At 39.8% G+C, this 14,323-nt stretch overlaps 1 protein-coding gene across 1 annotated transcript in view; it reads left to right on the top strand.

The window, feature by feature from the left end:
• The window catches only part of LOC117523175 (tetratricopeptide repeat protein 27-like), a 78,858-nt gene extending 70,848 nt beyond the window's left edge, over positions 1-8,010 (top strand). Inside the window, exon 5 of the mRNA XM_034184618.1 lies at positions 7,840-8,010. Coding sequence (XP_034040509.1) covers positions 7,840-7,980 — 141 coding nt within the window. The 3' untranslated portion in view covers positions 7,981-8,010. The remainder of the gene's footprint in view (positions 1-7,839) is intronic.
• The last annotated feature ends 6,313 nt before the right edge of the window (positions 8,011-14,323 follow it).

Below are 14,323 nucleotides of genomic sequence, written 5' to 3'. Positions count from 1 at the left end.
GCAACAGTGCTAACCACTAAGTCACCTTGCTGCCGAGCCGAGGAACACCTGCAGCAGATCTCATCGCAGTGGATACTCATGAGCTCCTGATGAGGAGTCGGCTACTTAAACCCCGGCTCTGAGCTCAGTCTTTGCCAGAGTCTCAGTGACCCTGTCCCACGAGAGTCTTCTGTGACTCTCCGTGACTTTCCATGATACTCCATGAGAAATCCATGACCCTGTCTATGCTGACGCTTCCATGCGCTTTGATGTCTGAGCTTTCCGCAGCTTATTTCAAGGTAACCAGGCCATCTCTGATTCCCATATTAGAACTCATTGAGCTTTTGGTGTTTCCAGATGCTTTCCTGCGCGGCTTCCATGCTGCATGCTCCTGGCTCCCACGCCACTTTCTGCACAATGTCACTTTGGAACTCATCTGCTCTCAGCCTCAGAGTGCATAGCTCTGCCATGTTCAGCTAAGTTCCTGCATGTCTGTAAGATCCCATTCGCACGCTGCTCCTGTTTGTGACTGTGCATGACCAAGAACTGTTTCCAAGAACTGTGTGAGCTCTGATGCAGAACCACTAAGAACATTCCGAGTCATTTCTAAAGTCAGGTCCAGCTTAATTGGAACTGTGTCACAAGACGCGCAGCAGCTGACCTCTGAGGACAATTCATGAACTTTGAACATTCCTGCATTAAGCCTACAGTGAAATGCTGTGTTGAGGGCTTCCAGTGTTACGAGTGCAATCACTAACCTCTGTTATCCTTTGTCCTCAACTCTCTGCATCCCACCTGGCCCCGGTTCCATCTCCATTTACTCCAGGGCTCCAGCTCGTTCTCAGACTCCCAAGTCTGTCCTTGTGTACACTGATGCTCTTGAGGTTCTGGCTCCCTAGCATTTGAGTCCATCACCTGTAACGGTCTGGTCCCGTCCGAACCTCTAACCATAACAAAGTCTGCACTTCTGCATGTACAGTGAGACAAATGAGTATTTGATCCAGTTTTTTTCCCACCTACAAACAATGGAGATGTCTGTAATTATTATCATAGGTACACTTCAGTTGTGAGAGACAGAATCTAAAAAATAAATGCAATAAATCACATTGTATGATTTTTAAATGATTAATTTTCATTTTATTGCATGAATTAAGTATTTTGGTACAGAAACCTTTGTTTGCAGTTCCAGAGGTCAGATGTTTTCCGTAGGTCGTGACCAAGTTTGAACACTGCAGCAGGGATTTTGGTCCACTCTTCCATACAGATCTTGTCTAGATCTTCAGGTTTGGACTTTCAGCTCCCTCCAAAGATTTTCTATTTGGTTCTGGTCTGGAGACTGGCCAGGCCACTCCAGGACCTTGAAATGTTTCTGACGGAGCCCCTCCTTAGTTGCCCTGGCTGTGTGTTTTGGGTCATTGTCATGCTGGAAGACTCAGCCACGCACGACCCATCTTCAATGCTCTTACTGAGGGAAGGAGGTTGTTTGCTAAATTCTCATGAAACATGACCCCATCCATCCTCCCTTCAATACGGTGCAGTCGTCCTGTCCCCTTTGCAGAAAAGCATTCCCAAAAATGATCTCCTATGATGCTTCACGGTTGGGACGGTGTTCTTGGGGTTGTTCTCATCTTCTAATCACAGCGAATGGAGTTGATACCAAAAAGCTCCATTTTGGTCTCATCTGACCACTTGACCTCCCATGCATCCTCTGGATCATGTGTGTTACTAATGTAATCTTTGTGACTGTAGTCCCAGCTCTCTTGTTCTCCTGTGTAGTTCTGGGCTTTCCCAGAATCATCCTTACCCCACAAAGTGAGCCTTGTGCAGGTCTACAGTTTTGTCCCTAGTGTCCTTAGACAGCTTTTTGGTCTTGGCCATGGTGGATAGGTTGGAGTGTGATTGATTGAGTGTGGGGACAGGTGTTTTTTATACATGTAATGAGTTCAAACAGGTGCAATTAATATAGGTAAAGAGTGCAGAATAAGAAGAACAGGTCTGTGAGAGACAGAATTCTTGCTGGTTGATAGGTGATCAAATACTTATTTCATGCAATAAAATGAAAATTATTTAAAAATCATAATGTGATTTTCAGAATTTTTTATTTTTTTAGATTCTGTCTCTCACAGTTGAAGTGAACCTACGATAAAAATTACAGACCTCTACATTCTTTGGAGGTGGGAAAACTTGAAAAATCGACAGTGGATCAAATACTTATTTGCCTCACTGTAAGTCTACACTACATTGAGCTACTGCATTCAGATCTACAGAAGACTGCGCAGCTGTACACTGTAGAAACAGAAGCCGGTTTGTGAGCGTTGCTTTGGAGGAGAGATGCAGCTGCTTCCTCCGCAAGCGGTACTGGTGTGTGGTGTGGGGCTTCTTACTCTGCGTGTGATGGGGTGAGTGTGGTGCTGGCCAGCCAGGAAGAATTTGTCGGCCTCCTTCGCCAGTGCATGGCAGTCCGTGATTGTAGTGTTGGCCAGCATTACGTGCACCCGAGGAGGGAGTTGGTGCACAAAAAGTCCATCCAGTGTCCTCTCAGGAGCTGCAACATTCTGTCCATGAGCAGCAGCCTGCTGGCCCTTTCAGCATCTTACAGTTCAAAAGTTTTGAGGAGGTGATCCTTGATGGCTGTGTATTTGTTCACAGCAGGGGGACTTTGCAGTAGCGCGATCACCCTTGATCAGTCTGCCGAGGAGCTGCTAAGGGCCAACACAATAATATTCTGTGTCATCTACGGTGATCTGAGCGAATTGCCCCTTCGTTTGTGCAAACCAGGTGGCAGTTTACAACAGCGTGACTTTGAGCATCAAGTGTGAAAAAGTTTTAGCAGCAGCGGACATTCGCGTGTGAACAGCTTTGATCCACAGAGGTGTGACATATAAAAACAGAAAACCCAGTGTGATCGCAAATGGCTACATTCTTTTCCGAGCGTTTGTCGCTTAATTATGTATGAGACAGTCATTTGTGCATGCTTCAACACATTCAAACACTGAATGCATTCATCCAGAGTGAATCAGCTGCAGACAAGGTGAAGGGTGTGTGTGTCTGATCCACATACACAGCGCCAGTGCGTGCGTGATCAGAACGGGACGTATGCCTGATCAGGTAATTGAACCTGTGCATGTGACTGACTGCATGATCCACACAGCCACAGCACCTGGTGATCAGAAACAGCAGAGTTTCAGAGACAGAGAGACAGTTCTCTCTCTGTCTAGCTCTCAATGCTGAAACAAGAAACAGGATGTTTAAGTTTGCTTGTGAGTTTAAATGGCAGTATTTTCTACTTTTTTGGGTGAGGTGGGGGGGGGGGAACACACAAGGACTCTGAACTTTGCGATCTGATGTTCCCAGCCCTGACAAGGACGCAGTCTGTCCCGCTGTGTATCTGGAAACATGAGTGCCTTTTGCTTTTTACTGTTTTGAGAATGTAGTGCATTTCGACAATGCAAAAAAAAAAAGTATGCAGGAGTGTGGCAAGAGCTCCACGCGACAGTATGCTTGCATTAAAAGCAAAAATACGCAGCTGCAAGCATATCTCCCAATGCAACAACACACGATTTAGCAGGAAAAACGCAGAGTACACGCGCATTTCGGGCGTACTCTAAATGCAACACAAAGCAAGTCTACGTTTGCGCCAGTGTGAAAGGGGCTTAAGTATTTGGAGCTTTGCTCACTTTTTTAAATGTACTATTGTTGTGAATACAACTGTACATCACCACAGTGGAGTTCTGTATTGTGGTGATGTGTCCAAGGGCATAGGTAGGTACCTTGAACAGGATTCATACCAAGTTCTACATATTAGTAGGCCAGCTACCTGGTTTTCAGATTCATACAAGCATACACATCGAACCAAGGCTCAATGGTGCATTCCATTTGTACACGGAGCTGTGAATGTCTGATTTCAAAGTCATCTGGTTCACCTGGAACAACCCCTGAAGTGGGAATTCCAAGTTGGAAAATCAGACAATCACACAAACTTTACAAATCATGATGTCTGCACCTCGTATAAAATAGTAGCTGAAGCTGTAGTAATATACCATTTATTAGTAGTTGTAGGGGCAGATCCAGGATTTTGTAATGGGGGGGGGGCACATGAATTTGAGAATGAGTAACGTAATTTTTTAACTTTGTTTTAGGTGCCATTTCCTGCATTTTGGCACATATTTCACCACAAAATACACCACAGAGAAAAAAAACTAACCTGTTTTTTATTAAGTTGAACTTATACAATCTTGAATGTAATGCTGTGATGTTATGACAAGTAACAGAACATTTGAAATGTCTGTGGCTAAAAAAGTGAACACCTTTGCTACACCTTCCTGACTCATGCTCTGGCATAATTGCATCTTGCTGAGTCACTGGTTACTGAATAGAAGGTTCAGAAATGACATTTGGCAGGGATTTATATTTTTCTGGTCCATGAACTCTGCCTCTGACTTCTGCTTTATTCCTGCCTCAGTAAATCAGTCGTTTACTTTGTGCTCTCTAACTGCTGTCTGTGGGTAATATCTTGCACCAGTCTTTATGTGCGTGAAGTACTTATCTATACTTGAAAAGGGCACAGACAACAAAAAACGTTCATGAACACTTCCATCTTAGTTTCCGACTTTGTCAGAAGAACATTGTTCTCTTGGATGTGACATCATTCTCGGTAAGGGAACACATCACACATCTCCGATGTGCCTTCTAGCAAAGTGCAGCTGAAATTTCAAGCCTTTGGACGAACATCCTTCTCTGTTACACTTTGCCATGAAGCTGTATAAATGACAAAAGTTGCATTATCCCCAGTTTCTCCAGTTATATCAACAGAGGGCTCCAACTTCTTCAGTGTTGTTGTAGGTGTCTTGCTGGCTTCCCTCACTACTCTTCTTGAACCTCCCAAAAATCCCACAGTCAGCATGTTTTGGCTCATGTTTGTTTCTGAATAACTACAGTTTGGACTTTTGCCACTGCAACAAGGAAAAAAAAAACATTTATGTGCACCCACATTGTGTTACACGTGTACACTGGTTGCACTTCGTACTTAAGAAACATAGGAGGGTGCATTGTGTTATTTGCTGAGCTTACTTGCGCTACTGGTGTTCTGCCATTCTAAAAACTGCAGAAGACAGCACATGTGACACGTGCTCTCAGATTGTGCACGTTTTTCCCTTTTAATTACCAAAAGGGTCCAGTTATTATGGAGTGGGAGGGCACGGTGAAGAAAAGAAATATCATGTCTGGATTGTAAATGTTGGAAAGCATCGCCTATGAATGTTGTGACAAAATGTGCAAAATACATTTTGTGTAGTAAATCGGAAATACATTTTCTTAATTTCTCAGTAGCAAGAGCAGAACTGATACCACCAGAGCTTATTGCTCGCCCTGCTATATTCATTAATAATGTAGCTCTGGGACTCGTTTAACACCAGGTGTCTGTACCCATCCTTATTTTTCCTTGGATGCATTTCCACTCACAGCCTGTTAAAGCCTAAATTAACATTCTGTAAGGAATGTTTCTAAAAGCGACAGTGCTGTAATATGCTGCTGCCACACTGAGAACTTAATGCTGCTGCTTAGTTCCTGCTGTGGGTGTCTTGTTCTGTTCTCGTCCTCATGCAGTGGCTCCTGACCCGTACCGTGCACTGATGCTTGGTTACTGCGGCCTTCTTGGCATTTAAAAGGCTATTCATAATATGCATTACAGTTTAATATAAACATGAACCAGTCATGCTTTTTATATATTATATTGAGGTTGATTGCAGAATAAAGTTTTATTTATTTATTCATTCATTCATTTTTATGGGTGTTGGCACATGTTTTTTTTGTGAATTCAGCCTGCAGGGTGTTTGTAATGCAGACAGTTGCCAGGAAGTAATCATTCATTCAGTGATGATTTTAATTAAATGTACATGTGGTGGTGTACTGTCACTGTGAAATCACAGTGAGTTCACATGGTACTGGCTTTTGATTTAAAGGCTTAATGATCAAATCTAGCTGTAGTTTCAATACTTTGATGTTGCATTTTACTGAAGAGCCTGTAAGATTATGCAATGCTTTAAAAATATTTTCAGAGACTATTGCTGTTCACTCAAAGTAGAATAAAGGTTTTTGTAGCCCAAAATATGAAGTGTTGTAGTTATTTGGATGGTGATGGGTGTCACTTTGAATCTGTTGTGAAGGGGTGATGGTGGGCAATCTGATTAACACTGCACTGAGTGTTAAATGTTAACGTTTGGATTGAAAAGCTGCTGACTTGTCTTTTGTAGCACATCATTCAGTAAAGATCACTGAACAAGATTAATTAATGAAACTGAACAGTTTCATTAATAATTTATGTTTGAAATAAACACATCTTTTATAATTTATATACTTGAGCTTTTGATGAAACTCTTTTGTACCTGCATTAATGGAAATGGCTCCATTTCAAGACGCTTGACTATCGGCTGCTGTGGGCCACTGCCAGTGATGACCAACCTGTTTTATATTTTTTGTTTGTCTGTCTGTACCAGAAAGAAACACGATTACACATGAACAAGATGATCGCAATACAACACCTACCTACTGCCTCCAAAATACTTATGTCAATAACAAGCAATATATTGAAGTGAAGCTGTCATGAGAATAATTCATTCATCTTCTACCGCTTAGTCCATTTAAGGGTCGCGGGGGCTGTAGCCTATCCCAGCAGCCATAGAGCGCGTGGCGGGGTACGCCCAGGACAGGACGCCAGTCTGTCGCAGGGCCACAAACAGACAAACAAACAGACACACCCACACACACCTACGGACAATTTTAAAGATTCCAATCCACCTAACCCGCATGTCTTTGGACGTGGGAGGAAACCGGAGCACCCAGAGGAAACCCACGCAAACATGGGGAGAACATGCAAACTCCACACAGAAGTCTGCATGACCAGGCCTGTGTTGGGCGCCCCACAACGGCCACAGATGCACAGTATCAAGTGCAGGTGGACAAGCTAATTTGTGCCAGTCGTCGTCAGGCAGAAAGAGGCTGGGATTTCAAAAGAGCATGCAAAGATGCATTGTCCAACATTTAGTTGACTCGAAAAAGTGTGAACACGATGGATCCCACGAATGCTGACGCTTCAGATAAAACTGAACCAAAAGTGAGTGCATCAGGAACTTCTCACGTGACATGAACAGGAAGGTGATTTATTCTAAATCATTTTTCTCCCCCCAAGCTGAAATAACACGTGAAGGGACACCGGTACACTAACAATGCAGAGGTGCAAGCAGCTGTGTGTCGCTGGTGCCAAAGAGACTAACTCTGAGTTGTACACAGATGGAATGCAAAAATCTGTCCTGCATTTCCATAAGTGTGTGGAAAGGGCTGGTGACTTCATGGAAAAGTAATGACTCTGTGTGATAGAGAACATTCCCAACTTTGAAGTAGTTATGCAGCTCATATGAGAGTCTTGCTTTTTGAAATAATCCGGTAGGAGGCACAACTTTTCAGCTGACCCACAAACATTATGTTTCCAGAAACAGTTTTCCAATAGAGCTGCTGCATGTTTTGTGCTTTATTTACTCAATGCTTATCAATGTGGTGGTTGTGTTTTATTTTTTCATTTATTGTTCTTGATAAAAGGGGGAGGTCATGGTCTAGTGGTTAAGGTGTTGGGCTTGAGACCAGAAGATCCTCGGTTCAAATCCCCACCTAACTGGAACTGGGTCCTTGGGCAAGGTCCTTAATCCCCTATTGCTCCCAGTGTGTAGTGAGTGCCTTGTATGGTAGCACCCTGACATCGGGGTGAATGTGAGGCATAATTGTAAAGCGCTTTGAGTGTCTGATACAGATGGAAAAGCGCTGTATAAATGCAGTCCATTTACCATTGTTTGCTTTTCTTTTGTGTAGTTTGTCTCCTGGTGGACTTTACGTTACATCAGCCTGCACCAGCAAATCTTGGAGGCACGTTCTGCACAGCTCCTCAGCTTGGCACAGATCTGCATGGACAGTGGTAAGGATGTGTTGCTGAAGCTGTGCAAAGCAAACTGAAAGTGTTTTGTTCTAACAAATAATGGGAACGGTTTCATGACCCCACACAAAAACAAATCCAAAGGTGCAGTTAATACAGGTAGAGTGCAGAATACGAGGTCTGAGAAAAGTGTCCGACCTTTTTATTTTATGCAAAAAATATATGGATTTGATTCATATGTTTTTACGTCAGCCAAGCTTGAACCTTCGTGCGCATGCATGAGTTTTTTCACACCTGTCGGTTGTGTCATTCGCCTGTGGGCAGGCTTTGAGTGAGCACTGGTCCACCCCTCTCGTCGTTTTTTTCATTGCGAGGAAATGGCGGGATGATTTGGGCTTTGTTCCATCAGAATTTTTTCAGAAACTGTTAGAGACAGGCAGCTGGAAACCATTCGGAAAAAATTCAAATGGCTTGGTGAAAATTTTATGGGCTTCACAGAGATTAAGGAGTGTTACTACCGCTTTGACGGCCCACAATGGCGCACGGCGCGCCGTGCTCCGAGCCGCGATCGACAGGCTGAAACGACCATTTCATTTCTAAACGGATGGCTGTATGGATCCGGGACCATCGTGTGCAATTTCTCTGGTTATCACAAGAGCTGGACATCAGCCATTTTCTGGCAGATTTCACTTTTAACAAGAGATTTTGTCATGGAAAACCACGCGGAGCCTTCGTGCGTCACAATGGATTCGCTGATGGAGCGAGACAAAGAACATCTCCGTTTTGGAGTGTCAGAGGACAAGTTGGGACATGCCCAGCTCTCCACAATTTCTCTTATACTCACTTGACTGGTAAGCCACTGAAAGCCGGGATAGGCATGTCCCAACTTGTCGTCTGACACTCAAAGCCTGCCCACAGGCGAATGATGCAACCGACAGGCGTGAAAAAACTCATGCATGCGCACGAAGGTTCAAGCTTGGCTTACATAAAAACATATGAATCAAATCCATACATTTTTTTGCATAAAATAAAAAGGTTAGATACTTTTCTCACAGACCTTGTAAAAGGGCTTCTTAAAGAAAACTTAATAGGTCTGTGAGAGCCAGAATTCTTGCTGGTTGGTAGGGGGTCAAATACTTATTTTATGCAATAAAATGCAAATTAGTTATTTAAAAGTCATACAATATGATTTACTGTTTTTTTATATATATATATATATATATATATATATATATATTCTATCTCTCACAGTTGAAGTGTACCTATGATAAAAAATTACAGACCTCTCCATTCTTTGTAGGTGGGAAAACCTGCAAAACTGACAGTGGGTCAAATACTTATTTTCCACACTGTGTGTGTGTGTGTGTGTGTATGTATATATATATATATATATATATATATATATATATATATATATATATATATATATATATATTTATACGAGGTCTTTTAGAAAAGTATCCGACCTTTTTATTTTTTCAAAAACCTGATGGATTTGAATCACGTGTGCTTGCATGAGCCAACCTTGAACCTTCGTGCGCATGCGTGATTTTTTTTTCACGCCTGTCAGTTGCACGCTGAAACGACCGGATCATTTCCAAAGTGAACGCTGTGATGATGTGGGACCGTCGTGTGATTATCCGAGAAATTGCGGAAGAGGTGGACATCAGCACTTTATCGGCACATTACACTGTGAAAGAAGTTTTTTGCATGAAAAGAGCGGTGGCACCATCAGCACAAAGCTGATGGTGCAGCAAAAGTGCCTCTGTGTTGAAGTCTCACAGGACATGTTGTAACATGCCCAGCTCGTCAACCATTCGGAACATTCAGACGGCTTTCGGTGGCTTTTCAGTCGTGTGACTATCCGAGAAATGCTGGACATGTCAGTTATATATATACTTGCCATCCATCAGTTATGTTGTCCATCCCCCTCCCAAATTAAGCAAACAACAAAGAGTCAAGTAAATTAGATCATTTTATTTTGTTGTGAACAGCATATGATTGATTCTGATGCGATGAATGCTTCTAAAACATCAGTAGTGTGCTTGTCTACCTTCTTAGTGTTTTTGGCATCCTTGGAGTTCAATATTTCCACCAGTTCCTCCTCTGTGAACTCAGCAAACCTCGCTGGCAGACAATTTTCTGCTGTTGTTGACATGTTTGTTGCCATTTTTTTAAACCATCGTCTGTCAGCTAGTTCCTGACCTTTGTATGCCGCGCTCTGATTGGCTAGCTGTTGGCAGTAAGCTCTAACGCTATTGGTCAGTGGGAACCGATCCAGTATAACTTTTGGTCCTAGCCTTTTTGGATCCTTTTGGATCCAACATAAATTTCTGATGCCAAGCATGCCAAAATACAGGTAATTGATGGACAGAAAGGCTAATCTGTGATTGGCTATATATATATATATATATATATATATATATATATATATATATATATATATATATATATATATATATATATATATATATATATATATATATATATATATATATATATATATATATATAGTAGTTCTTTGGTTCACCACACCCAATGATATGTGTGAAACGTAACACCATATTCCAGTGCAGGCAGCAAGCAACATTTTATTAATAATTGCTGGATTTTAATTACACCCTGCCTTGTTTAGGCACTGGGTCTGAGCACAGTTTCAAAAAAATAAATATGCTGAATTTTATTTCATTACTCACTTGCTTTGTCCAGTACATGCGAGGGTTTTTTTTTAACTATTTTTATTTGTTTTAACAGTTAAAGTGCAATCACATTGAACAGAATTATACATGAAATATAAGAGAACCAAAACAAAACAAACAAAAATACATGAAGCAGTTCAACCTTAGAATTGACAACATATTTGCCTAATTAAGTAGCCAGCACGTAATAAAATACAATAATAATAATAATAATAATAATAAAAAATAAAGGGGTGGGTGCAATGGCGGAAACCATTGCACTATTGCTCTCCCAGACATAGATCAGATATTTTTTTTCTTTTTTTTTATGTTAATTAATCCGTTTTAGGATTTGTTAGTTACTTTAAATGTATCTGAATAAAAAGAAAAAAGGAATCACAATTTGTCTATATAGCGGGAATAGAAAGTTGAGAGCTTGAGAGCACAATTAGATTCCATCACCATACCACCCAGCCCCAATAAATGGTGTCATATATGAATTATACAATTAAAACAAAAATGTTCCCAGATTAATTTCAATCTTTTCTCCTCATTATTTCCTATATTTAGATTCCCAGCAAAAATCTTAAATGGGCCCCACATATCTTCAAATAGCTTTAATTTCCCTTTCCTAATACATGTCATTTTTTCCAGTGGAAAGACGATAAGCATTTGTTTTACCCAGTGTATCATCTTGGGCCTATGAGTCTTTTTCCAAAATATTGCAATTGTTCTTTTTGCTTGTAAAAAACATATTAATCATGATTTGTTCACACTTGGTAAACTTATGTCTTTCAGGATAAATTCCTAAAATAAACATTGCAGGATTTGTTGAAACCTTCTTGGAAATGATTATTTCTACTGCCGTTCTAACCTCCTCCCAAAAAAGTCTTATCTCTGGACATTGCCACATGCAATGGAATAATGTTCCTTTAGCATCAGTGCACTTACTACATACATGTGATATATTACTATTATAACTGTTCAATTTGACTGGTGTTACATAAGTTCTCATAAGCCATTTGTATTGGATAAGTCTAAATCGAGTATTGAGTAATTGTGTGCTTTGTTACATGCAGATTCCCAGTCTTCCATTGATATGTTTATTTCAAGAGCTTCAATCCATGCCCTCAACTTAGAGTTACAGTTTTCCTTTGAATTACAAAGCAAAAAATTATATAACTCTGACACTGCACCCTTGCTAAAACTATTTTTAGAGATAATTTTTTTCTAATAATGTCTTTTTAGGTTTGTGAAGTTTGCTACCCAGGTTGGTTCTAATAAAACTCCTCAGTTGAAGGAATTTAAAAAAATATTTTTGATCTATATTGTACTTATGTGCCAGTTCCTCAAAAGACATTAGAGATTCTGAATGCGACATGAACAAATCCTGCAATATTTCAGCCCTCGTGATGCCCAATCTTTAAAAATGCTGTCTGCTCTTCCAGGGATAAAATACTTCCCCAAATTGGAGAGTATAAAGATAACCCACTTGGCTCATTGATGTATTTATGTACTTTAGACCAGACTTTTATTGTGTGCTTTACTATTGGATTATTTGTTTTTTTTTATTAGATTAGTAATCTTATCTGAGTAAAGGTATTGAGGCAATGGTAAATCTAAGCCATCTGATTCCATTTCTTTCCATTGTAGGACATTATTTGTTTCAAAATAAAATTTGAGTGATCTTAATTGTATAGCCCAGTAATACAGAATTATATTTGGACACTTTAAACCTCCCTGATTATATGGTAGGTACAATAATGATAGTCTAATTCAAGCTTTATTATTTTTCCAAATAAATGAAATGAATATTTTGTTTATCTTTGTAAAAAAAATCTGTAGGTGGGGGTAGTGGCACTTTCTGAAAAAGGTATAACATTTTGGGGAGTATATTCATTTTTATAACATTGATTCTTCCTATTAAAGACAACGGTAATGTCATCCACCGATCAATCGAACTCATTACGTCATTTATTAAAGACTCGCAGTTAGAGTTAACAAGAAGATTGATTTTGCATCTGATATCAATACCTAAATATATAAAGTTATCAACCACTTTAAAGGACAAAACCTGCGAGTCAGAATTACTGGCATCTTTTTCATCAAGTAATAAGATGGAGAATTTGCTCTTATTAATGGTATAACCTGAAACCAAACTAAAGGCTCTTATCAATTTTAGGATTGTTGGAATTGTTCTACTAATGTTTGAAATAAAAAGGATAACGTCATCTGCATATAATGCTATTTTATGTTCAGTTTGGTGTACAGGTATTCCACATATGTCAGGATGTTTTCTAATGGCAATGGCTAAAGGTTCTATTGCCAATGTGAAAAGGAGAGGTGACAGAGGGCAGCCCTGTCTACATCCCCTCTTTATTTCAATTGGCTGTGAAATATTTTTATTTGTTAGTATTTTTGCAGTAGAATTTAAATACAGCAATCAAACCCATTTTAGAAAATTATTTCCAAAGCCGAATCGTCCCAGAACACTAAAGAGATAAGGCCACTCAACCTTATCAAAGGCCTTTTCGGCATCTAAAGATAAAAGGGCCTTATCTACAGTACTGTCCAAACCTTGAATAATATTAAGGACCCTCCTAACATTATGAAACCCTTGTCGTCCCAAGAGAAATCCATTTTGATCCCTATGTATAACATAAGGTAATGTTTCTTGGAGTCGCATTGCTAGAAATTTACATAAAATTTTTAAATCTGCATTTATGAGACTTATTGGTCTCATATTCCACAACAATTGCTTGGTTTTCCAGGTTTGGGTAGTAATGTTATTAGTGCTGCTGTCATTGATTTTGGTAGGTTTCTGTATTGGAATGCTTCTAAAAACATATCCAGCAGAGGTTTAAGTAATTTTGACTTGAATTTTTTTTTATAAAAGTCTATTGGAACTCCATCAGGCCCAGGAGTTTTTCCTGCCCTCATACCATCAATGGCCTTACTAATTTCTTTTTCATCCAAACTGGCTTCGAGCCTTTCATTTGAATCCTTTGTGATTTGAGCAATTTCCAAAGTGTCTAAAAACACATTTTTATAATTAGAGCCTTTCTCTGAAGCATATAATTTTGTATAGAATTCTCTGAACTCTTGGTTTATTTCTATAGGATCAGTCAAAGTCAAGCCATTATTCTTAATAGAAGTTATTGCTTTCCTTGTCTCCAATTGTTTGATTTGCCATGCCAACAATGACCCTGTTTTCTCCCCCTGTTCGTAAAATGTCTGATTAAGCCTGATAATATCAGAAGCTGCCCTATCAGCAGATAGTTTTTTATATTCTGCTTTTAGTGTTAGTAATTCTTTTTCAGCATTAGTGTTATTATTATTTATTAATTGGTTTTCAAGTATTTTTATTTTGGTCTCCAGAATCAATCTCTTTTCCCGAAATTCTTTAGATTTAGACGAGGTGTAACTAATTATGTGACCTCTCAACACGGCTTTAAATGCCTCCCACTTTATTACAGCACTTGTTTCAGATGTGTTATCGTCAAAGTAGTTTTCGATTATCTTGTCAATATACTGGAGAAAATCATCATCCAACAACAATTTTTGTCTTAGACTCCATCTTGGTGGATCTTTAACACGAGAATCATCTATTAAAATAATTCCATGGTCCATGATCTGACAGTAATATACTGTCGTAGAAGCAATCCTCTATTTTTGGCAGTAGGGAAGCTGAAATTAAAAAGTAATCAATACGAGAAAAAGTTCAGTGTGTCCCAGAATAGCAGGA

This window comes from Thalassophryne amazonica, chromosome 13, assembly GCF_902500255.1.
Source record: "Thalassophryne amazonica chromosome 13, fThaAma1.1, whole genome shotgun sequence".
NCBI classification, from domain to species: Eukaryota; Metazoa; Chordata; class Actinopteri; order Batrachoidiformes; family Batrachoididae; genus Thalassophryne; species Thalassophryne amazonica.
The sequence above is the reverse complement of the archived record's forward strand: the minus strand, read 5'-3'. Positions and strand labels throughout refer to the sequence as shown.